Source organism: Magnolia sinica, chromosome 10 (assembly GCF_029962835.1).
Source record: "Magnolia sinica isolate HGM2019 chromosome 10, MsV1, whole genome shotgun sequence".
NCBI lineage: Eukaryota > Viridiplantae > Streptophyta > Magnoliopsida > Magnoliales > Magnoliaceae > Magnolia > Magnolia sinica.
This window is the reverse complement of record NC_080582.1, coordinates 86,027,683-86,054,159: the sequence shown is the minus strand read 5'-3', so window position 1 is coordinate 86,054,159 and position 26,477 is coordinate 86,027,683. Positions and strand designations below refer to the sequence as shown.

Here is a 26,477-nt window from a genome sequence, read left to right as displayed (position 1 = left end):
CATACTTTAAATGGTGCAAAACTTACACAAGGGTCTAGAAGTTAATCACTATCACAGTTGCCATTGCCATTAATTAAAATGACTAAACTACCCCTTACCTCCCACTCTCTCTTTCTCTGCTGTTCTTTCCACTGACAAGAGCTACCAAAATACCCTCTCCCAAAAATGACTAAAGTACCTCTGTGCCCATCTCTCTCATGCATTATTCTCTCCTCTAACCAGAAATGACCAAACTGCCCTCTCCTTCCCTCTCTTCCAAGCCATATCATCCGTCTCATCATCACCACCATCACCATCACCATCATCAACAAAAAAAAATGTCTCTTTTCACATGAAAAAATAATAAAAAACCAGACCAGCACCCCCACCAAAGGAAAGAAGCAAAAAAATAAAAAAAAGAAGAAAAAAAGCTCTCATGGCAGACATGAGCAACAGGCCCTCCATGGCCCACCTGGCTCATGACCACATCGTCTCCATTCTCCAGCTCCTCCCCATAGACTCCATCATCTCCTTCTCCATGACCTGCAGAAGATTCAAGTCCATAGCCTCATCTGACATGCTCTGGGAAGGTATCTGCAGGAGAGACTGGGGGAATATCTCTGTGGATGGCCTTTTGGCCTCTTCTGACAAGAAATTGCCTTGGAAGAAGGTCTATCAGCAGGTTTCCCAGCTGGGTTGTGTTTCTTGCATCAGGTTGCATGGGAAAGATGGGATCCTTCCAAAGCCTAGAGCCTCCCATTCACTCAATTTCATCTCTGATTGCTTGGTTTTGTTTGGTGGAGGATGCGAAGGAGGTTTCTTCTGTCAAACCCAGCTTTTCTTTTTTTACTTTTGGGTTGTTTGGCTGTTGTTATTGCTGTACTGAGGATTTTTGGATTGGTTTGTGCTTCCTTTTTTTTTTTTTTGGGAGCTTGTGAAGGAGGTTAGTTTTGGTGAGATCTATATCTAGTTTTGATTGTTTGGATAACTTTTTTTTTTGGGTGATTTTGGATTGGTTTCTAGTTTTATTTATTTATTTAAAGGGTTATTTGAAGTGGGTTTAAAAAAAAGAATAAGAAGAAAGAAACTGATGAAGATATTGTTGTTAGTATTGGTACCTTTGATGCTTCTGTGGTTTGTCTTGGAATGGTTTTATTAATGCATGAATTCTTTGAAAATATGGAGTGATTCGCTTGAGAAGCTGATGGGCATCATGTCTTTATTTGGGATTTGCAGATTATGGAATATTTGAGTTGTTTTATGTCTACGGATGAATGGTTCTTAAAGTGGTCTGAAGTTTTTTTTTTTTGGTCTGTTTGATTGTTGTTATGTGAATCTTGCTTGAGAGATCTGCTTGATATCTTGGAATCTGTAGACTTGTGTTTGAATAGTTTCGTTGTTTTTATTCTTATTTTTTGATATCGATGATGGCTTCTTTTGTCGGAATTCATGAATCTTCATTTCTTGAATTGTTTCTTTGATCTACAAATTAATCCAAATGCTTATATTGATTTCTGTTAGAATATTACATGAACTGCAAGCAAACTCAATGCAAAAAGATGATTTTACATCAAGGATCTATCTGAGATGCGAATTTTGGATTGGAATTTGGATGTCAGTGGGAATTAGACAATGGCGGCTTTGGTAATTCAGGAGCAGTGCATATCAACCTTGGGGCCACATGTCCAAGACCATAATTCATCATTGGTCCATCGTAAAATTTCTGAATTCCACGGCTCCTTTCTTCGTCCTCCTTTGAGCTTCCTCCCATAGTTCATGGGCAATGCAAAGCTCCTAACCTCTTGAATTCGAGTGCTTTCCTTTGCTTACACCATTTACAGTTCTGTCTATAATGGGCGTAGTCGACACGACACGTTCACCTACCCTGAGGAGGAACAACAGAAATGACAGTAGTTTGTAGCTCTTTTTTGGTATTAGTGGCTTCTTGGAGAGTTCTTTCTAGACACCATCTGCATATCACAAGATGTGCTTCTTGGCTTTCTTTCGGATGTGTGGTGCTCTCCTCTATTGAACTCTTTGTTCCAACACTTCAATACCATGGTCATGTAAGGAGTCTAGGTCCCAGTCAGACCTCATCGGAAGTGGTATTTCTTAAAGGCTAAAGGGCTTGTGATTGAGAGGGAAAGGTCTTCCAAGGTCCTGGAGGATTGGTCTGTGGAATTATTTTGGGAGTCTTGGGGTATTATCTACATCATACCCTCTGTTTGTGTGTGTGTTTTCCCATTTATTTTTCAAATAAAGTTTTGGTTGCCCTAAAAAAGTCTTTTCTGTGGGACAAACATCCATGATGTTCTAGTACTACGCATCCAAATGACACCTTGGTTCTTGGAATCTTCTCCCCGAGCTCCCACCCCCACTCCCAGAGCTTCGTAGGGATTCACACTTTGGGGCTATTTGGATTGGTGGAGAACAGGATTCAACCATGGAAAGGAAATCGATATCCTCACTCTCGTTTTTGACTGTTTGCAAGAGAAAAAGCAACTATGGAAATTGGTTTTCCTCAAAAAGGGCCATTTCCATTTCCTTAAAAAAAAAACCTTAAAAAGACAAGGAGATTTCCACCCTCTTTGATAGATACAGTCAATTTTTGACCATTGACCTTTACATATTTCCATGGAAATCACGTACGCTAAAACAAACAGGTTATTTATGATTCTTTTCCACACATATTTCCACAAATTTTCTCCGATGTGACATTTTTCTTTCCAAATCTACTTTTTGGATTCCTTCCACCAGTCCAAACAGGCTTGACATTTTGAGAACCACCATTTCCCATCTCATGGTTTGTGCATCTAAGTTCCAAACATTAGTTGCATGATCCTTGTAACTAGGTGGCACTTCCACTCCAAATCATGCTTTGTACTCGTGCTCCCATTCCTGCTTTCTAACTGTTGATACTTGCTAACATTTTTAAACAGATGCTTCCTCACCCCCGCACTTAAATTTGTGCAGACACATATATATATATAGGAACGGAAACAGAATCACCTTGATACTAAATCGGATCGAGACCGGGATTTTCTTGGAAATGGGAAGATCTAGGATAGGCAGCTGGCTGCTTTGCCTCGTGCTTCATACAATTGCATTCCAAACATATTGAGATTCTCCCTACAAAATATAGGCATCAACCATATGTATTGCATGATAACAATTTGAGAACTCCATATTGTTACATAGGCCTAATACGCAACATGACTCAGCTCCTGTGACAACAGACTAATTGCACAAGGTCATTGATAAATACAGCCGGGGCCTGCTGTTTGTGTAGTTGATCTTTTGTAACATGTGTGCAAAACATTGCTCTAGAGCGCAATATCCTTTGTATGGAGCTCATCATGAGTCCTCTTGAGTAAATTTAAAGGGGTCATTGCGTCGATATTCCCTGATCAGACTCTCACTTTAACTTACCATCGTAATCATCATCTAAGCCTTATCCTATCTAATTGGGGTTGGCTACACGGATCTTGTTCCACCATTCCACTCTATCAACGATCATATACTCTTCTTAAACCACTCTGACAAAATTGATATGAGGATGTTGAGACGGATGAGTTGCAAAACGAGGAAGGATAGAATTAGAAATGAATGCATCCGAGTGAACCAAGAGTATCACTAATAGGTAATAAAATGAGTGAAAGTAGACTTAGATGGTTTGGCCATGTACAAAGAGATCAAGAACTGCACCGGTTAGGAGTGAGTTCTTTCAAGTTGAAGACTCTCAAAGGGCAAGGAGAAGGCCGAAAAGGGCATGGAGGAGGTTTTAAGAAAAGACTTGATGACCGATGGTGTTACTGAGGATATGGTCCATTGGTCCTTGATAGAGTGGAATTGCAAAACAGGATTCATGTTGCAGACCCCAATTAGTTAGGATAAGGCTTAGATGATGATGACGAACTTATCTTCCACCAAAACTCAAGTGCTACATTTTGAAATGTAATCCCATAAGACCTAACAAACCATTGCTTTTTCCTACTGTTTCGTCACCCTTTTCTTCTCCCACTGACATGGATTGGGATTCAAGAAAACCATGTGTTATCTTCCATGAATGGCCAATCTTTTGTGCTTGAATGCAGCACATGTGCATCCAAGCAAGAAACTGAGAATTTAGGCATGTTTCCTGTACCAAATTTTGAGGGTGCATTTGGGTGTCCCAAAAACATGGGTGGTGGGATCAATAGTTCTAAAACTCACTGACTCGACTTGAAACTTGGCCAAGCAAAATCTCACCAAGTCACTTTGAGACTTAGAACTGGGTGTGACTCAGTTCTGACTCAGACAGACCCTGTCGAGTCAACTAATAACTCAGTTGACTTTACGTGACTCAAACCAAGTCACTCACCTGTGAAAATTTATTTTAAAAAGAATAACCAGGTAGCGAAGTTCAAACTCCAAACCTCTTCAGAAAGGAGCAATGCTCTTAACCCGTAAGTAAACTGCTATATTCTTCATAAATTTTCTGTATCATATTACTAATACTGATGTCACTATGTCAATATCTATTAAATTCAAAATTCAAATTTTAATTTAATAATAATCAAATACTGTATCGAGTCGGGTCAGGTCGATTCTTTAAGTCAACCTGACCCAGATGAACATCGAGTTTGAGTCAAGTTGTTGGATGTTCCTTAAAGGTGCAAAAAACAGAAGTGCTTCTTATGAGGTTGTCGAATTCAGAGCATCCCAAATGCACAGCTTCTCAAACTGTTATCTGTTCAGACCGAAAGAGGATCTGCGATTGGTTTGGGTACATCCAAACGGGCCAAAACCTTGTGATACATGCTCTTTTTCCACTAATTGTCCAGCATATCAGGACTGGTCCTTCATTCCATGAAATGAGAAGTGAATATTGCTGTTTCTTCTCCATGTGTAGGACGCCATCTGGATGACACGTGGGTGGCATATGCTGGGAATGAGATTACGAGGGTTCCAAGGTGGCGACAGACGAATTTAGGCACCCCCAGTGGACGTTTCGGACAGACCTGTATTGTTGTTGGTGATGCTCTTGTTCTCTTCGGTGGGATCAATGACAATGGAATTCGCCAGAATGATACGTGGGTTGGTCACATCATGCATGACGAGAAGCTTGAAATCAAACTCCCATGGAGGCTGTTGGATGTGGGTCCCAACATACCTCCACCTCGTGGGGCCCACGCTGGATGCTGTGTAGGTGGCAAGAGGATGGTGATCCATGGAGGGATTGGACTAGATGGCCTCAGGTTGAGTGATACATGGCTGTTGGAACTATCCGATAGTGCGAGATCTGCAAGGTGGCATGAGATTGTAATCCATCCATCGCCCCCGGCGCGGTCAGGTCACACACTGACATGGATCGGTGGCCCCCTCATGATTTTGTTTGGAGGGAGAGGAACAGGCTATGAGGTGCTCAATGACCTTTGGCTCTTAGACATGGGTGGCGAGTATCCTGAATGGGTGGAGCTGCATCACAACTCATTGAATGTACCCGATAGCGTTCCCCTACCGCGTGTGGGCCACTCAGCGACACTTATCTTAGGAGGCCGGCTGCTGATTTATGGAGGCGAAGATTCATACAGGCACAGGAAAGATGACTTTTGGGTGTTGGATCCCAGTGCAATACCGGCTGTTAGAATGCGGCCCCAGGCACCCAACTCAATGATATCATCAGGAAATATGTGGAAGAGATTGAAGGTCAGTGGCCGTAGGCCGAATTGCCGATCGTTCCATAGAGCATGCGCAGATCGATCTGGGCGGTTCATATTCATATTCGGCGGCATGGTGGATGGTGTGATGCAGCCAACTGAATCAGCTGGGCTGAGGTTTGATGGGGAGCTGTATCTTCTGGAGCTCGTGCTTCAGTTGTAGGAGTAGAAACCAGAAAATCAAACATGTGCTGTAGCCAAAGGGAAGATTTCATGCAGGAAAATGATCAAGTGCAAACGACCTCTGTTGGCCCCACCATGATGTGTTCATGGCATCCACTCCAACCATCATACACATCCTCCCATGTTTGGCCATGACCCCAAAATTCATACCAATCCATAATTCAGGTGGGCCACACCATAGGGAAACACTAGAGAGAGCAGGCCCTCCCTTATCCTAACCGTTCTTGCTCATCTTCCCCACCTGAGTCAAATGAGGGATGGTGTCATGAACACATCGAAGTGGGGCCCACATGGTTCGTTTGCTCTATAATTATAGCGAAAACGTATGGACTAGATCATGACCTTTTCATGTATTCAGGTGGAAGTTGGTGTGTGCATGGTTATGGATGTTTGTACCGAGTAAGAGAACTAACTCAGTGTCCAGAGTGTTTTGTAGATGAGTAGTGATGGCTGCAAGAGTCCCCACTTGTGCTGATGTGTGCCTCGGTGCGATCCGAGCCGTTCATCAGGTGGGCCCCAAAAGTCAAGTTGCGGATTGATGGTTAAATAGATTGATGAATGGCCATGTGGCCCACTTAATGATCTGATCGGCCTTCTTTTTGGTCACTGAGATGTGTGTGTTGAGGCCCACATGATGAGCGTCCTGGATCTTGCAAGGAATGTAGGGTTGTTTGTAAATAGAAACCAAGTGATGGAGCTCAATATATGGTGTATAAATCCTATTTAATGAAATTGGTTGTGGCTCATTTTCGTCCATTAAAGTGAAAGTGGTTTTTGTCACTGCTTTGAATGCTTGAGGAAGAGATAACCGTAGGGAGCGGATTAGGTGAGACCCCGGTCTCACCCAAGACCGTGGGGCCCACCTTGATACATATATTCTGTATCCATGCCATCCATTTATTTTTCCAGGTCATTTTAGGGCATGGTTGAAGATACAAATCTCAGGTGGACCATACCCTAGGAAACAGTGGTGATTGAGTGCCCTACCATTTAAAAATTCTTAGAGCACACCTTAATGTTTCGATAGTGTTTATTTGCCATCTAATCCGTTGATAAGGTCACATAAGGTTGGATGAAGAGAAAAAACAAATATCAGCGCGATCCAATGCCCATTAATGGTCAATCACCACTATTTCCCATGGTATGGTCTACCCGATAATTGGATCTGCTTCATTTCTAGGATCAAGCACTAAAATGATCTATAGAGAGAGAAAAAAAAAAGATTGGACGGAGTGGATACAGAATAGGGGTTAGATACTGACAGGTTGAGTAGCGAGACTCGCTACTGAAGTAACGTCACCAAGTTGTGGACCCTACTATGATGATGTGTTGAACCCACAACGTCCATTCATTTGGAGATATTATTTTAATGCATTACTTAGATAATGAGCCAGATCCAAAGCTTTAGTGGACCCACCGTAGGGAGCGGATTAGGTGAGACCCCGGTCTCACCCAAGACCGTGGGCCCACCTTGATACATATATTCTGTATCCATGCCGTCCATTTATTTTTCCAGGTCATTTTAGGGCATGGTTGAAGATATAAATCTCAGGTGGACCATACCCTAGGAAACAGTGGTGATTGAGTGCCCCAGCATTTAAAACTTCTTAGAGCACACCTTAATGTTTCCCTAGTGTTTGTTTGCCATCTAATCCGTTGATAAGGTCACATAAGGTTGGATGAAGAGAAAAAACAAATATCAGCCCGATCCAAAACTTTTGTGGCCCATTAATGGTCAATCACCACTATTTCCCATGTTATGGTCTACCCGATAATAGGATCTGCTTCATTTCTAGGATCATGCATTAAAATGATCTGTAGAGAGAGAGAGAAAAAAAAAAAAGATGGACAGAGTGGATAAAGAATAGGGGATGCGGATTAGATACTGACAGGTTGAGTAGGTAGACTCGCTACTGAAGTGACGTCACCAAGTTGTGGACCCCACTATAATGTAGGTGTTGTGTCCACAACGTCCATTCATTTGGAGATATTATTTTAATGCAGAGAATGAGCCAGATTCAAAGCTTTAGTGGACCCACCACAGAAAACAGTGGGAAGATTGATGCTGCCCACCGTTGAAACCTTCCTAAGGCCCACCATGATGTATTTTCGAAATCCAACCTGTTCAAACGTTAAAAAAGACATTAAAGAAGGGAAAACACAAATATCAGCTTGATGGAAAACTTTTATCGCCTTTAGAAGTTTTTAATGGTGGTGTCACTCTCCCCACTGTTTTCTGTGGTGGGGTCCACGAGAGCTTTGAATGTGACTCATTCTTTAGATTTCACTCTAAAGTGATATCTCTAAATGGATGGACGGCGTGGATACAGAACATACATCATGATGGGGCCCACAGAACTTGGTGACGTCACTTCAGCAGTAGTCGCGCTACTCAACCTGTCAGTATCTAATCCGCGCCCAGAATAGGTACATCAATGTGGGGCCCACGGCAAGGGCGGCTCCCTTGTCGGTGAGTCCAGGGTCTCACCTAATCAGCTCCCATTACCTTATGGGGGAATGTATTATTTTGATAGAGACTATTTTCTCTGGACACTCACAAATCATGTAAAGAGAGTATTAGTTGAAAATCCAAGCTGTGGATCAGGTTGGACCGATCATCATCATCATCTAAACCTTATCCAACTACTTGGGTGGGCTACACAAATCCTATCTCGCCATTTAATGCTTGAAATGTCACATTGTCGGGATTCGATAGTATCTGCCAACTTGATTCAATTGTCCACTTTTATCCTGAGTAATTTTGGTAAATCAAGACTTAAAAATAACATAGGTTCATTTTTAAGTGCTTGAAAGTATTAAGTTGAAATTTGGATTTGAAGAGATTTCAGCGGGCGAATAAGACAACAACCTTTTAGATTTAATCTTTTTGCGATCATCATCATAATCTAAGCCTTATCTCAACTAATTAGGGTTAGCTATATGAATCTTTTTCTGCCATTCTACTTTATCAAGGGCCAGTAACTTTAGTTAAATCATAGGTCATTAAGTCTTTTTTTACTGCCTCCGACCACATGATTTTGAGCCTTTTCGTTATCCTTTTAGAGCCTTCGCCTTACATCTATTCACTTTTAATTGTTCTTTGTTACACATGACTAAACCATCTGAATCTACTTTCCTTTGTCTGGTTGCTTATAGTGCTATTTCTAAATTCATTTGAATGCATTTATTTCTAATTATATCCTCTCATGTATTACCCCTCATTCATATCGACATCTTGATTTTAATTGCACTCATCCCGTGGACTTAACTGTCCAATATTTTATCCCATAAAGCATGGCTGGTCCTATAATCATCCTGTAAAATTAGCTTTTATAATAAATTGCCTTCTCTAAGTAAATCACATGATCAAAGAAGCTAGTCTGGTTATCCTGTGTTGGGACTCGGTTTGGCTAGTGACCCCAACATTAAAGCTCCATGGGCCCCACCATGATGCATGTGTTTTATCTACACTGTTGATCCATTTTTCCAGCTCATTTTAGGGTATGAGCCCAAAATGAGATAGATCCAAATCCCAGATGGACCATGCTATAGGAAACTGCGGGGATTGAATGCTTACTGTTGAAAACTTTTCGGGGGCCACAGAGTAATGGATCAAGCTGATATTTAATGGTGAATGTTCAATCAACACTATTTTCCTATGGTGTGGTCCACCTGAGATTTGGATTTGCCTCATTTTTTAAATCATACTCTTAAATGAGCTGGCAAAATAGATGGACGGCACGAATAAAACACATATATCATGGTGAGGCCCAGAGAGCTTTGCCAAACGGCATCCTCTGAGTTAGACTGTCAGAATCCTGATCAGTGGATCTAATGATTCCGTCAATAAAATGGAGGCCTGCAGAATGATCTAAATGGTGGGCCTCACCTGATATACAGTTAGGATACCCTACACCAGTGCCTGGTTGGAATATGTGTAGCAAAAGCTCATTTACATGTTTTTTTTTCATTTACCTTTGAGATGGAAAATTAAACAGGCCAGGCCCCAAGTGCAGCAAAAGCTCATTTACATGTATTTTTCAAACGTGAAAATGGGCCTGTTTGTTTAATAATTTACAACAATGGTGGTAATTTCATGTTGATTACTTTTCATACCCATATGGGTTAGAGGAAAAATAGAGGTAATTGTGCCTAGAAAACCAAAATTGCCTCTTACTGGATTGCCTATGTAAAACTGTGGGCCCCACAGTGATGTATGTTTCTGATCCACATTGTTCATCCGTTTTACTAGCTTATTTTAGGACATGGGGTCAAAAATGAGGCAGATTGTATGCTCAAGTGGACCACACCACAGGAAACATAGGGGATAATGATGTCTTCCAATAAAAGCTGAAATGTGTAGGGCCCACAATAATGTGTACCTGTCATCCAAGTTGTTCATAAGGTCAGAAAGAAATTGATGAACAAAAATACAAATATTAGCTTGATCCATAACTTTCTTGGCCCCCAAAAAGTATCTAACGGTCGGCATTTGATTCCCATTATAGCCTGTGGTGTGGTCCATATGCGCTTTGGATTTGCTTCATTTTTGGGTTCATGCCCTAAAATGAGCTGATAAAACGAATGAATGGCATGGATTAGACAAATACATTTAAGGTGGGCCCCACAAATTGCGGCTCGTTTTTATCCTCGATTTTCATACACTTATCAACATCACAAGGGCGGCTTGATTTTAATACACCTATCAACATCACAAGGACAACTTGCATGCATTCACAATGATAAATAATTATTATCCATTTACTAACATTAACCATGGTAAACGGTACAACAAACAGGATCTAAAAGTATATTTAAAAGGGATAAGAAAATAGGTGAATGTATAAATACGAAAAAAAAATAAAAAAATCCTAAATGACCGGTTTATTTTAGCATATATGATTTCCTCGGCAATGCAAGAATATCAATAATGGTAAAAAGGGCCAGAGTTCCCTCAAACAAATGTGAAAAATCTTCATGTCTCAGGGTTTTTTTTTTACTGTTATTATTTTTATTATTTTTGCTTTTTGTTTTTTGTTTTTGAAAAGATCCTTTTTTTCAAGGTAAACAGCAGAAAGGAAAACAGATTTCCACAATTTGCTTTTGCTTTGGCAAATGGTTGAAAATGTCACATTTGAGAAAATCAATTTCCTTTGGATAGTTGAAACCTAATTTCCACCATTCCGAACAGCCCCATTTCATTAACTCATTGTAAGAATGTTTTTATCATGAAAACAACATTTCGTTAATAGACATCGAGCATTTCACTTTCGAGACACAAAAAAATGAATGCGCGCCACTGGAACTCTTCTTGATCCTTGTAACATGGGTTTTGTCTGGACAATCCAAACATGACGACAACGGAAATCTGAGGTAGCTTTGCTAACAGAGAAGTCACCTTCCCGACAATCAATATGGATGTGAACATTTCTCAATTTCTCTAATCCTAAATACAAGGAAGATCTACAGGCCAGACTACAGCAGGCAGCCATGCTTCATTCACCCTACTTTTCCCATTGAAACAGCTATACATGATGCTGACTTTGCATTTAACTGCTTCAGTGAGGGCGTTTGGGTCTGTATCAGAAGAATTCAGGAGAAAAAAGCCAAAGGCACTTCAATTTGGTATGTGGTGGGGACCAAATGGCATTTAATGGGGGGTGAAAAGGGTGTGATGATGAGGGGTTACAAATGGAATGTCATTTTAGGCCTTTGCCAGACTAGGGGAATTCAGCATCAAGTGTGGAAAAAACCATACTTCTAAAACTCGCTGACTCGACTGAGTCAACTCAACTCGGCAAGCTACAAGCAGTTTCTGCAGGACACTTGGTTCTAAGTCTGACTCAGCCTTGACTCGGGAAGAGAAGCAACTCAGGTAGACTAACTTACCATTCTCACACAAACACACCCCACATGGGCACTCTGAATCCATGACCTCAACGTTGAAACATACTCTATCTACCACTGAGGGGGGTTCGGCTGAGGTCCCAACCCATGGGATGTAGGGTGTGAGCTATGAGATAAATGGATTGATTCATCATGCTTTATTAGTTCGAGCTTTTAGAGCAAGTGGTTAGTTGTCTTGCATCAAAGTGGTATCACAACGGGAGGTCTCGTGTTCAAGACTCCTCACCGAAGGTAATTAATGCAAGGGCTTGTGTGAAGCAGAACCCATGTGAAGTGGGGCCCACGAGGGATTCCGGCTATGGGTTGGAATCTCGACTAACTCACCTTGTTATGGTGGTTCTTTAATAAAACTAAAAGAATGCACAACCTCTGCATGACGAGAAGACACTTTGAACTACAAGCTATGCAAAAGTACACAGCTCATTTTCTAATTTTATACTAGTTATAACCATAGTTCAAAAACCTGAAAATTCAACTCAACTCATTGTGACTTAAAGACTTGACCCGTCTTGACTCGATATTTAACCATCCTAAATTGAAAATATTAGAAACATAAGTAGATTTTTAAAAGAGTTAAACGTAGTTTAACTAATATAGAACGTAACGGCTGCATGGACGCCTCACTGGTTAAACATTGAAATGACCACTCAGTTAGTGAGTGACTCAGTTTGAGTCAGCCGAGTCGTGTTGAGTCGTCTACGGAGTTGGAATGATCACTCAATATGGAGTAGAGTCACATGAACATCAAGTTGAGTTGAATCGAGTTTTCGGGTTTTCAAACTATGGGGAAAAAATAATAAAGATTCTACATGGATACATGCATGTGCAAGTGAATACAGTTTCTACATTGCATGGGATTCTGTTTCTACAACAGAAACGAAATGGGGGCTTCGAGAAAGTCATTTTTGGATGGAGGAGAAGGGTTAAAAGTAAAACAGACAAGTCCATTGCACAATACAGGTTTTTTTTTTTTTAATTTAAATTTTTAAAAGAGGAATTTTATATATGATCAGCCAAAGATGAACAATCTATTGCACAATACAGGTTGGGCATGTAATTCCAAGAAAGAAAAGCCACTTTCTTTTCATACTTTAAGACTACAGAAGATACCTTGGCTTTGTGAGAATGCATATAAGAACCACAGATATTAAATTGACACGATCTGCAGGATATCAAACAAACAAAAGAAAAAGATCTTCTCACCTATTCAAAAAATCGGGTCTGATGGCATCACTGCCACGGTCTTGAAACTGAGCAATTTAGTCAAACCAATGTTGATTTTTCCCCGTCTCCATGTATTTGTAACTGTTTGGGTGGTATGTGATTGAGTTGACATCCTTAGTCCAACACGTACCATCAATGTTAAAATTCAGGTATTGAGCTTGATATTTGTTGCCAGACTGAAAATTATCAAGTTACAAGAACTGGAATGTTTACTCACCGTCTCCAGATGGACCTTGGCATTCATGTGTGGACCTGGCATGTCTGCAAGACATCTGAGCCATGAATAAGATGGGCACCATTTGTGAAGACGACTTTGTGTGAAAATCAGATCGGTCCATTCTTGTAGAAAAACAACGAATGGTGACCAACAACCCGAATCCATCTACACGTGGCCAGATAAATAATTGGATGTAACTGGTTTTTACGCCAGGTCATCTACAAGGTGGAGCGTGGCTCATGCATGCTCACATGTCCCACCGTGGAGAGGTGCGAACCAGGGACCATGGCTTCAAGAAGACTGAAGAATTATGAGGAAAATCTGATGACGACGACTAAAATTCGATAACAGCACAACAGATTTCTTTTTTTTCATGCAAACAACTGAATAACCACAAGGAGATTCATGAAATACAATTGCCTGAAAAAAACCCATCTTGACTGAATGGAGGAAGTACAGTTCGATGACGATTCACCAATAACTTTGGCACATCTACCATCTTCAAAAGACGATGAAGTCCGCATCAAACTTATTGCATGCTCAGAAGGTGGAGCCGTTGAACCCAAAAAAGGAACGCTTCACAAGAAAAAGGTGAGAAGAATCAAAATGAGAGCAAATCATATTGGTTGTTAAGGTTTGAAGCAATATTGCAATTGTTTTACTTTTTTAATGCAATCTCACCAAATGCTGGCATGATGGATTGAGGTTTAAAAAGATCATTAACAAAAAAATATCATGAGAAAAACTTTGATACTCTGGCAGTGTGATGAATGATACACTAGCACTTAGAAATTACTAAGAAATTGAATTCTTGGCATACAAGTAATCCAAATTAAACTGTCCAAATTATGGGTCCCAGTTTAGATGTCACAAGGACCAATTACACTTATTTGATTACCTGACTATCAGATTGGTGGACATTTATTGGCCGGTTAAAAATGGAAAATATCCAATGGTCATATTTCAATAAACAATTGCCCACCAATCAGAGGTTAGGATTGCTCAAGCAATATGATTTTTGAACTGTCATGTAGCAACAGTGGGTTTTACAATTTGGTTTCACTTGATTTAATGCATGCCATGTTTACAGTCTTTGAGTGCTTGCATATCAAAGATTATCAGTAATTGCAATGAAAGTAGGTATTAGAGAACAGTTCAACAACAACCCCGTGGAAAAAGCATAGTGCAATTCTTTCCTAACAGCTAACCAACATAATTGGCTGTATGAAGATGTTCTGCAAGGGTAGGGACCTATATAGCAAGTATACCAAATCGTTCATGCCTCGTTTCAAGAAGAGCATGACTAAAATTATGCAACGACATCAATCAAGCTTAACATCGCCCCAACAATCAGATCATCCGAATATCTTGGCCGGCCAAACAATGGACCTCTTCATTGACATTTCAAGCATTGAATAGCCTTTAGTTGGTGCTTCTTAAGCTGATACATGTCTAGATATAGGAGACGGGATCCATTATTATAAATATAATGAACTTTTATCCAATCGATCTTGATTTGACAGTTAACCAAGCCTTCAAGGAATCGACGATTTCAGGGTGCAATGTTCATCTATAGTTTCAACTGAGATTATCATCTTCATGTGGGCTGCAAATGGTTGAGAGTATGAGAATACAGTAATTACGAGCTGAACGTCTTGAGCCAGTTAGCTCATAACAGCAACCAGGAGAGCTGTAAGGATGATGTGTTGAACTTGAAGCAAGCTCATTATGCTATAATGTTGATAGATTGACTGTCTTACATGTTTGGTAGCCAATGAGTTTGGCAATGGAACTACCATAATATCAAAAAGATTACCTCATCCCAAAATTGTAAGCCCATTCTTCGATGGTATGATCTGCTTAGTTGCCATGATAAGGTCCAACTACAATCAAGGATAGAGGTATGAAAGAGAAATTACAAAACAAGAACAAATCATTGCAGGCGGGTGCAATGATTACAAAAGCCAATGAATCATCATAATCTAAGCCTTACCCCAACTAATAGGGGCTAGCCACATGAATCCTGTTCCACCATTCGGACCAATCAAAGACCATATCCTCAATTAAACCCATGGTCATCAAATCTTTTCTACCTCCATCCCTGTCTTTTTCGGCCTTCCCCTCAATTCACTCCTTACCCGTGCAGTTCTTGGTCTTTGTTGCACATGGCTAAACCATCCAAGTCACTTTCCCCAATCTTATCACCTATTGATGCCACTCCTAAGTTCCCTTGAGTGCATTCATTTCTAATTCTATCCTTCCTTGTCTTTCTACTCGTCCATCTCAACAACCTTATTTCAGTTCTGCTCATCCTATAAACATGTTCCTTAACTGCCTGACATTCTCCCCAACAAAAGCCAATGAAGACGCTGACTGTTTCGCAAATGGGAGTCATGGATAGATAAATGGATAATGAAATTAAAAAATACTGAAATTAATGTCATTTGTTGAGAATCCATCATTTTGCAGGAAAAGGCAATAAAATCATGAAACTAACATATATGAGGATTTAAGAGTTAAGACCCATCAAGATAATAGAAGATGCACATTGCATGACCTTGCTAGCTGGGAGATTTTAGAGATGAATTATATAGATCATCACGAGGCCAGAACCTTGTCACTTGTAACATCAAGTGAAATCATTTATGAGCATTTTACATGCAATTTCTGGAGCCGTCTACAAAATATACCTTAAGCATACAAATAAGACAGGCATCAAGGAACATTAAAAAAACAAAAAAGAGGGAAAAAGGAAAGTAAGCACAATTTGCTAGCGCACCTGAACATCATAGAATTTGACATAAAATCTGGAGCTGTCAATGGAAAGCTTGGTTTCAAGAATTTCTGCGATTGCTGAACTGAGCTTTCCATTAGCACTCGGGCCAAGCCCCCCAATGGATATCAATTCTCCATAAGCAGCTGGTTCTTCACTTCCTGCAAATGCAATGGGCACTCCTCCATTCAGTAAAATCATCACATACTGAACAACCACATCACTCAAAATCATAAAACAACACACACAGAAACATTAAAGAAAGAAAGATCAGCTTCTCTTTTGAGTGATTTAATCATGAGTGAATCATCATGAATGAAACAAAGAACCCAAACGAGCCAGTAACAAAAACACCAACCCAACTTGGATGAAAAGCCCCACATCCAAAAAGAAACCTTTAACACACAGAACTGCCATAACTTCTAAAGAAAGAACATGCGGAAAACCCACCTCTTGATATCAGAACCATCAGAGATTGAAGTACCATGACAGAAACACAATTGAAAAGAAAACTACCTCCAACAAGGGGCTCATGGAGCACCGACAATAGGCACTTGGTTACCCGTAACATCAGAAGCCAAACCACGACTGCTACTTGATGGTTCTCTGTGGGCTCCATCATGATTTGTGTTTTATCCATGCCATCCATCTATTTCAAATTATTATTTTAGGGTATTATCCCAAAAATGAGGAAGATCCAACTCTCAAGTGGACTACACCATAGGAAACAGTAGTGATATAACGCTTACCAATAAAAACTTTATGGGGGCCACTGTCATGTTTATTTCCCATCCAACCTGTTGATTTGGTCACATAGACCTGGATGAAAGGAAAACACAATTTCCAGCTAATGAATACGTGACCCACTTTTATGTAAGTATTTTGCATACGTGGGCCAACTTTTATGACCCAACTGATGATTAGTTTAGCCCAAAAATTTGCCCAACTATTCATTTAGATGGGCTCAATAATTTTTATTTAAGCTTTTTAATGTGTCAATTTGATTTTTAAATGATTCCCTACTCGAAGCTCTGGTTGGTGTGAATATACAACTTCCTACTTATAACTAAGTTATAGGTTACCCAAATACAGAAACTAAGTTACCTATAAGTTATAGCTTACATCCAAACATGATTATCTTTAACTTACACCTGTAAGTTACTTACAACTTAAAAAACTCATGGGCATCCAAACGGAGCCTTAGGTGTTATTTGGATGCCTGTAAGATCTGTAAAATGTAACTTACTAACCAGTAAGTCAGTTACAGGTGGTGTTTGGGGGAGAAAACTTACTGGTAAGTTGGTTTCAACCTGTTAGTAAGTTACAGGCAAAAGTTATAAAAAACTTAAATGGCTTGAGGCTCCAACGGTCTTATTATTGAAAAGAGGGGAAGAGGGGGGAAACACACTTCCATTATCAGTCATTGAAGAAGCTCCAAGCTCTCTCTCTCTCTCTCTCTCTCTCTCTCTCTCTCTCTCTCTCTCTCTCGGCTTGCCCTGGTAGGGCTTTTTGGTTTTCTTTTTCATCTGATTCAGTGTCTGTTCTTGCATTTGAATCAAACCCGATTTGGTGAGGCCGTGACAGTGGGACCCACATAGCATATATCTACGCCGTCCATCATATTTGCCAACTCATTTTAGGGCATGGGCCCAAAAAATGAAGCAGATCCAAATTTCAGGTGGGCCACACTATAGGAAACAGTGCTGATTGAACGCTCACCATTAAAACTTCCAATGGCCCATTGTAATTTTTATTTGTCATCCAACCTATTGATAATCTCACATAGACCCGGATGAAGGGAAAACACAAATATCAGGTTGATCCAAAACTGTTGTGGCCCACAAGAAGTTTTTATTGGTGGGCATTCAGTCACCACTGTTTCTTGTGGTGTGGCTCACCTGAGATTTAGATCTTCTTCATTTTGGGGCACATGCCCTGAGATGAGCTGGAAAAACTGATGAATGGCATGGATATATAAAACATACATCAAGGCGGGCCTCACAATCACGACCATTGCTCTTTCTGTTAGTATTATTTTTATTTTCTTTCCATCTATCAAACTGTTGAAAATATGGGCCCCATTATGGATGAGTGGTAGGCCATAAGCAATCAAGATTCTAACTTTTGTGTGCATATGAGATTTTTATTTCAAGATTCTAACTCATGTTCTCTTGGATATAGAACTGCATCTTCTCTTTATTTCTCAAGTGTTGAGATCATTTACAACTTGCTGGAAATTAATTTCTAACTGTCCAGCTGCATCTTCTCTTTATTTCTCAAGTGCTGATATCATTTCCAACTTGCTGGAAATCAATTTCTAACTGTTCAAATATTTGATCCCCACTTGCTGAATAGTTACTGAATTTTTATTTCGAAGGCTTATTCCTAAATGGGTTTTTTTTGTTAATATAGCTTGTTTGTATGCTTCTCTTTCTTGCAGTGTTGTAAACATATTTTGGATTGAAAATACGAATTTTAAGTTTCCTTATTGCTTACCTCAAGTTATTGTTCCACATCACTGGTATTTTGAATACATGGGCCCACTTGATGATTAGTTTAGTCTAAGAATTGGCTCAACTATTCATCTAGATGGGTTTAACAAAATAACATACTTTGTGCCAAGCTTTTTTATATGTCAATCAGATTTTGGAACGATTCCTAACTCCAAGCTTTGCTTGGTGTGAATTATAGCTTCTTACTTGTAACTAACTTACAAGTTATCCAAATACAAAAGCCAACTTACTTGTCAGTAACTTATAGCTCACATCCAAATAGGATTACCTGTAAGTTACCTTCATATGTAAGTTATTTACAACTTACCTATAAGTTACTTACAACTCAAGGGTTGTTTGGCACCAAGGATTTGGGGGGATTTCAAATCCCCCAGTTGTTTGGCACCATAAAGTAATTGGGAAGAGGAGGTTTGAAATCCACGGTGAGAGCTTGGATTACATCTAAAATCCTTCAAATAGTTGCATGTGTAACATGTATGTCACCGGACTATTATTCTATTGGGCACATGGCCCACTAATGATGTCCCAAAACAATTCGATTATCAATTGCATCACTATAATTACTTTAATATGAAGATCGGCGCCGTCCAAATATTGTCCACGTAAATCAACAGTTAAAAAGTGTTGGTTAGTCACTCGGACATCCCATCCGAGACTTAGAATTTCATCATTTTCGGGCAAAGCATATATTTCAGTGGGCTTATTGCAACCATTGTTGTCATGTGCGATCGCATATGCGATCTGGCACATATGCGATCGCATATGTTGCATATGCGAAAATATGCGATCGCATATTGGCTATGGCACATTGAATTTTTATTTATTTTTTTATTTTTTTGCAAAAAAATAACATTTTGTCTATAAAAAGGCTTCCAGATCTCCTCTATTTGTAATATTCTCACTCCAAAACTCTCTTACTCTATTTTTCTCTTGCGTTTCTTAATTACAAGTGGTCTTAATCTCCCTCTCTCTTGTATTTTCTTTAAATAAAGTAAAAACAATGAAGGCTTTGAGGAAAATGATTCTCCTTTGCTTTTCTGTGTATATGAGATAACCCTGAAGGGTTGAATATATAGAGTTCTACAACGACTATACAAGGTAAAATCATAAATACAAAATCTTCTATTTATACATCGTCTATACAAGGCAAAGCATGTGGCTTGTCTAACATCCCCCCTCAAACTAATGCGGGTCATCGACAAGTAATAGTTTGCTAACTAGAAATGAGTGCCGTGTAGAAGTGAGGCACTTCGTGAGAATGTCGGTAATTTGATCATAGGAAGCGACATGTGGTAGCGAAATGAGCCGGGATTGAAACTCTCGCGGATGAAGTGACAGTCAACTTCAATATGTTTTGTCCGTTCATGGAAAACCGGATTAGAGACAATCTGAATGACACTTCGATTATCTACATGGAGTGGAGTAAGATCTTGTAGACGAACGCCCAAGTCAGAAAGAAGTCCATGTAACCAGATAATCTCACCACAAGCTGCTGACATTGCTTTATACTCGGCTTTCGTGCTTGATTTGAAAACAGTGGCCTGCTTCTTACACTTCCAAGAGATGAGAGAAGTGCTGAGAAAAACACAGTAACCAATGGTAGATCTGCGGGTGGGAATACAACCGGCCCAGTCAGCATTTGAATAAGCACGAAGATCCAGAGAAGCCGTGGAGGAGAAGAATATAGATCGATCCAGAGTTCCACGTAGGTACCGTAAGATGCGCAATACTGCAGTCATATGAAGAGTTCGAGGAGCAGAAACAAATTGGCTGACAACTTGGACCGCGTAGGCAATATCAGGACGAGTCATTGTTAAATAAACCAGACTCCCAACCAAACGACGCTATAATGTGGGATCTGCAATAAGTTCACCATCGTCACGGCCATATTGAACGTTAAGTTCCAATGGAGTCTGAACTGTCTTCTGATCCGTTAAGGAGGCCAAGGCGAGAAGATCCTTGGTATATTTATGCTGACTGACCAGGATTCCACGTATAGTACGCGAAAATTCAAGTCCAAGAAAGTATGTTAGATGACCCAGGTCCTTCATCTTGAAGGATGACTTCAGAACTTCCTTTAATGGCGAGATGCCAGTATTATCGCTACCAGTCAGAAGTAGGTCATTAACATAAACGAGAACAATGACGATTCCATGCTCAGAGGTGCGTAAGAATAAGGATGGATCATGACCACTTTAAGTAAAACCAGCTCCTATAACAACATCATGAAAACGTTGGAACCATGCCCGAGGGGCCTGTTTGAGACCGTATAGAGCTTTCTTCAAGTGATAGACTTTATCGGCAGAGATTAAAAATCCAGGAGGAGGTTTCAAATATACTGTTTCTTGGAGGTCTCCATGAAGAAAAGCATTTTTCACGTCGATCTGAGTGAGTGGCCAAGAGTAAACTGATGATACTATCAGAAGAGTGCGAACAGTTTTCATCTTGGCCACAGGAGCGAATGTCTCATCATAATCAATTCCGTGTTCCTGTTTGTATCCCTGAGCGACAAGCCGAGCTTTGTATCGATCCAATGATCCATCAGACTTGAGCTTCACAGAATAAATCCATTTACTGCCAATAAATTGGTGGTCAAGAGGTCGAGTAACAATGTCCCACGTATGGTTATCATCCAATGCTACAAGTTCTTCTGTCATATCCTTCTTCCAACAATTATGACTGGTTGTCTGATGGTATAAAGTAGGAATAGATACAGTATCTAGGGTAGTATTCATGGCAGACATAGAGTATATTAAGTGATCAGGCTGTCAATGTTCACGAGTGGAATGACGTACCAAGATAGGATCTGGATCGGTTACAGGTACAGTAGGGAGAGTAGTAGGTGATGGATCTGTACGTGGTCGTCGGGAATAAACCTGCAATGGACAAGGAGGTGTACTTGACGCAACCGGAATGTCAAGAAACATAGAAAGACCAGGAGAGATTGGTGTGGGCGAAGGAGGAACAGATGAATGAAAGGCAATATGCTTAAGAAAAACAATATATCGTGATACCCATACATGACGAGAGACCGGGTTATAGCAACGAAAACCCTTCTGAGTTTCTCTAAATTCCAAGTACATACATTTTACTGATTTTGAAGAAAGTTTGTTACGTTCACGTGATGTCAGATGAACATAACATACACAACCAAAAACACGAAATGTGGAATATGTAGGAAGAGAATCGGTGAGAACAAAGTAGGGAGATTTACTATTCAGGACTGGTTGGCAACCGATTAATTAAGTAGACTGAATGCATCATAGCTTCCGCCCAAAAGGAACGAGGAACACTCATAGCTGTCATTAAGGTATTGGCAGTTTCAACAATATGATGATTTTTTCGTTCAGCCACCCCATTCTGTTGTAGAGTATCTGAACAGGTGATTTGATGAGTAATCCCATGACCTTGAAGATATGTATGAAAATTTGTGGAGAGATACTCTCCCCCTAAGTCAGAGCGGAGAGTTTGAATTTTTACTCAAAATTGAGTGTCCACCATAGAATGAAATATTTTGAATTTTTCAAACACCTATGACTTAAGAGTGCAAAAAACAAATCCAAGTGTAACGGGTGAAATCGTCAATGAATATAACATAATATCGTAGTCCAGAGAGAGACATTATTGGGGAAGGACCCCAGACATCCGTATGCACTAGTTCAAACATAGATGATGATTTTGTAGTACTTAGAGGAAAGAGAATACACTTACTTTTTGAAAGGCAACAGGAAGAACAAAAATAATCCAAATCACTTTTATTAAGATAAATATTCCCTAACATGCCAGAAGAAAAGAGTTGAATCAAATGATCAGAATGTGGATGACCCAGGCGAAAGTGCCAGAGTTTCCACATTTTATTTGCCAAATAAATATCTGAGGAAGAGGGAGAGAAGAAACAACGAGCTGGAGTAACGGATGGGTGAAAGTTCAGCATGTACAAACATCCATGCCGCCCACCCTTCCCAAGTACCTTCCTTGTTGCCAGATCCTACACAAAACAACAATTTGGAAGAAAGATGACCAAGTAGTTATTGGATGTAAGTTGACCGACAAAAATTAAATTTGAGGAGAGTTTAGGGACATGAAACACATCATGAAGGGTAAACTGGCGATGGTCAGAAGGAGAGAAAGTTAAGGAACCAACGGACTGTATGAGTAGTTTAGTGCCATCTGCAGTAGAAATAGCCTGATTGCCAGTGTAGGGACGAGTATTGTGGAGATGTGATACATCACCAGTCATATAATTTGAAGCACCGGAATCGAAGAACCATGGAGAAGATGAGGTGATACCTGACATATCGGTCGCAGAAAGGGTCTGCACGATCTGTTGGAGCATCGCAAGAGTCAAAGGTGAGGAAAGACCTTCAACAGAACCAGTGGATGCAATATCACTAACAAAAGGTGAGGAAAAAGTAGTCGCAGAAGTAACAGAAAGAGTACGACCACGGCCACGACCTCGACCACCATGTCCAGGCCACCATGTCTTGAATACCATGACTAGTCATTCGAAAATACGCGCACCAATTTTTGCACTTAGCGACGACATGTCCTACTTCGTGACAGCAGCGACAAGTTAAAGTAGTGGAACCACAGTTTGGTGCAGAGGTGGATACAGTAAGTGTCAAGTCAGATGTTCCCTGAGATGTCCCCTGAGAGAGGAGCTGCAGTCATTGTTCCTCGGCTAGTAAATCATTAATAACCAAATTCATTTAAGGAGTTGGGCTATGGTTCAGAAGAGCAGCCTTGCAATGCTCAAATTCCGGACGCAGTTTCATAAGAAACTGTCAAACTTGCGTACTCTCGCGCATTGTGTGGAATATTTTAAAGTCATTTGAAAATTCGGGATCCATCATAGCCATCTCTGTCCAAATTGTAACCATTGGAGAGTAGAAAGTTTGAATACTTTTATCACCCTGAGTAAGGTGAACCAGATCTTGTTCCAGGCGGTATAACCGAGCCGCATTACTCTGTTGATATATTGTCTGGAGATGATCCCACATAGCCTTAGCAGTGCGATGTGACGTGAGGCCAACAGCTATTGATCGATCGACCGAATCAAGAATCCCGGTAATAATCCGTTCATTTTTCATTTCCCAATCAGCCATTTTGTCTGCATCGGTGGAAGCGAGGATAGTTCCCCACAAACCTCGACCCTTGAGAAAACTTTGAAAGTGGATGGCCCATAGATTGTAGTTGGTGCCATCGAAACATAACGTGGGGCCTCTGTATGGGAGGCTTTATCCATAGATAGGATGAGATAAAAACGATGTTAAAGAAGAAAGTACCTTGCAGCCACAGATCAGAACAGCAAGCAACAAAAGAGCAATAGACCAACAGATCAGGACGTGCAACAGTAGGTGTAGCAGGAGATGCTGCAGTAGGGAGCGGAAGTAGCAGAAGATGATGCAGCAGGAGATGATGCAGATGCAGTAAGAGAAGAAGAGGGAGTAGGGATCAGATGTAGCAGGGATATGCGTGCGCAAGGACGTGCGCAAGGATGTGTAGCAGGTGCGTGCACAGGGTCGTGCGCAGGGGATGTGTAGCAAGGGCATGCGGACAGGCCTGGGACAATCAGACGAGCTTGGTGCGCAGGGGACGATCGGACAGAGCTTGGTGCGGACAGAGCTTGGGACAATCGGACGAGCTTCGTGAGGGCCGGATCTGACAGGGGAGTGCCGGATTTGACAGACGGTGATGCCAGTGATGAAGAAGATGCTGGATTAAGATCGGTATTGCTCTAATACCATGTAAACAAAGTAAAAACAATGAAGGCTTTGAGGAAAATGATTCTCCTTTGCTTTTCTGTATATATGAGACAACCCTGAAGGGTTGAATATATAGAGTTCTACAACGACTATGAAAGGTAAAATGATAAATACAAAATCTTCTATTTATACATCGTCTATCTATAGAATCGGCTATACAAGGCAAGGCATATGGCCTGTCTAACATTTCCTACTTCCAAGTGATCTTAATCTCTCTCTCTCTCTCTTACATTCCCTCTCTCTTGGAAGTTGTAAGATCAAGATTCAAGCACTTTCAAGTTTCAAGGAAGATAACTTGTTGATTTTCTACCATGATAAATAAATAGCTTGTTGATTTTGCTGTTACGACTTGTTAACTATATTGTTAAATGTGGATGACTTGATGTTTAATTCATTGTTTAATTGATTTTATCTCTCAAATGTATTTTAAATATGTAAAATTAGTTATCTATTAACTTAGAAAAGTTCTCCTCAGTTTCTTATATTTTTTTACAATTTTTTGAATTTTTCCATATATATATATATATATATATATATATATATATATATATATATATATATATATATATATATTTAAAAAAAAAAATACGCGATCACATATGTGCACATGATCGCATATGCGATTCAACAACAATGATTGCAACCATTGTGTTAAACATTACATATGTTCACTAATTAGAGTTATTAAAGTTGATTTAATAATTAAATTCAAGCCCCTATAAACATACGATGCATAGCTACTTTTGGATTAAAGTTGACTCCCAATCCAAGGTGCAAAACACAATAGGAGGATTTCAAATCCAGGGGGTTCCAAATCCACGCTCCCAAACAGGCCCTTAAAGAACTTAAGGGCATCCAAACGCACCCAGACTCGTACACTTCCTTTACTATGATAGTGTTAGAAGTATATGAAGGGGTGTATACATAAAAAATTGAGAGTCTAAGGATCAGTTTTCAGAAAACCCGCATAGCAAGGCAACATCCAAATTGCAGGATAATTACTTAATGAAAACACATTTGAAGGTTTGAAAAAAAAGAAAAAATCAAAGTAGGAAAAGGATGGACATGTATCTTTTTCACTTGTTAGACTAGCACACTTCCTTTACTACGATGGTGTCAAAAGTAAATGAAAAGGGTATATCCATAAAAAGTGAGTTTCTAAAGAAAACCAACATAGCAAAACAACCTTCAACTTACAAAATAACTGCTGAAAGAAAAAACCCAAATGTCATCTATAAGAAAAACCCAGAGAGAGATGATGATGATGATGGAATAAAAAAGGGAGTTATCTGGCTGAATGCAAGTTACAATACATCTAAAAACTGGTACCCATATTTTTGACGGTTTAGTTTGTATTACTTGCGTTCCAAATATGCAAATTTTTAGTAATTTCTAACTGCCTGTGTATCATTCATCGCACTCTATCAGAGTATTAAAGTAGGAGACAGGATGAAGGGTTTTACTTACAGATTCTGGCTTGCCTATGATTTTTGCAACGGCTTTGGTGGCATCCTTGAGTATGTCAGAGGTCACAACAGCATCCACAGGGACGTTGGTGTACAGATTTAAAGTGGGCATCCTGGCGTATTTTAGCAGTAACTGCTGTTGTGGGTGATGGTGCTCAGGTTGGGGTGAAGGGTAAGGATAGCTTTCAAAATGAAATTGAGGGAAAAAGAGAGAGAGAGAGAGAGAGAGAGAGTATCGAAGCCAAGTGAAGCGGCTGAAAGAGGATGAGCGAGTGGTGCCATGCCTACTCGCGCGAGTATGATTAAAATCTTACTCGCGGTGCACACGTGGGCTGCAGGATGCCGTTAATCATGCAGTATCCATTGTGGATCTCGTCTAGCGCAAACAACACAAAATATTATTATCATTATTTAAAATAAATATATATAAAAAAAACAACCTGGGGCGATGCGTGTTTGTGAACAGGAATCAGCCTAGCTCAGTGGGCCCACCATGTTGTTTGTCTGAGATCCAGACCGTCCATCAGGTGCACTCCTCGATGCTAGAGCCTCGGGCCAAAATTCAGCCAAGTCGACATCTCATGTGGGCACAACACAGTGGAATAATGGGGATGGGATACAACCGTAGGTTTTTTTGTGGGATCACCATTGTGTTTATCTTTCATCAAACCCGTTCATCAGGTGTGACTCACTAGGATGAAGGAATATACGAAAATCAGCCTCATAAAAATCTCAGACATGCCACACTGTG

General features: G+C 40.2%; 2 protein-coding genes across 2 annotated transcripts; one reads left to right on the top strand and one right to left on the bottom strand.

Annotated features, from left to right (window-relative positions):
- The first annotated feature begins 347 nt into the window (after window positions 1-347).
- LOC131217281 (F-box/kelch-repeat protein At1g51550) lies at window positions 348-6,641 on the top strand. The gene is made up of 2 exons (XM_058212190.1): window positions 348-794; window positions 4,871-6,641. The coding sequence occupies exons 1-2, from the start codon at window positions 416-418 to the stop codon at window positions 5,839-5,841; spliced, it is 1,350 nt and encodes a 449-aa protein (XP_058068173.1). The 5' UTR covers window positions 348-415; the 3' UTR covers window positions 5,842-6,641.
- Window positions 6,642-13,611: 6,970 nt separating this feature from the next.
- Window positions 13,612-25,952, bottom strand: LOC131217280 (uncharacterized). Its single transcript, XM_058212189.1, has 3 exons — window positions 25,728-25,952; window positions 15,989-16,189; window positions 13,612-13,785 (listed from the first exon to the last, which is right to left on the bottom strand). Exons 1-3 carry the CDS (start codon window positions 25,836-25,838, stop codon window positions 13,750-13,752), a joined length of 348 nt encoding a protein of 115 aa, XP_058068172.1. The 5' UTR covers window positions 25,839-25,952; the 3' UTR covers window positions 13,612-13,749.
- Between the last annotated feature and the right edge of the window lie 525 nt (window positions 25,953-26,477).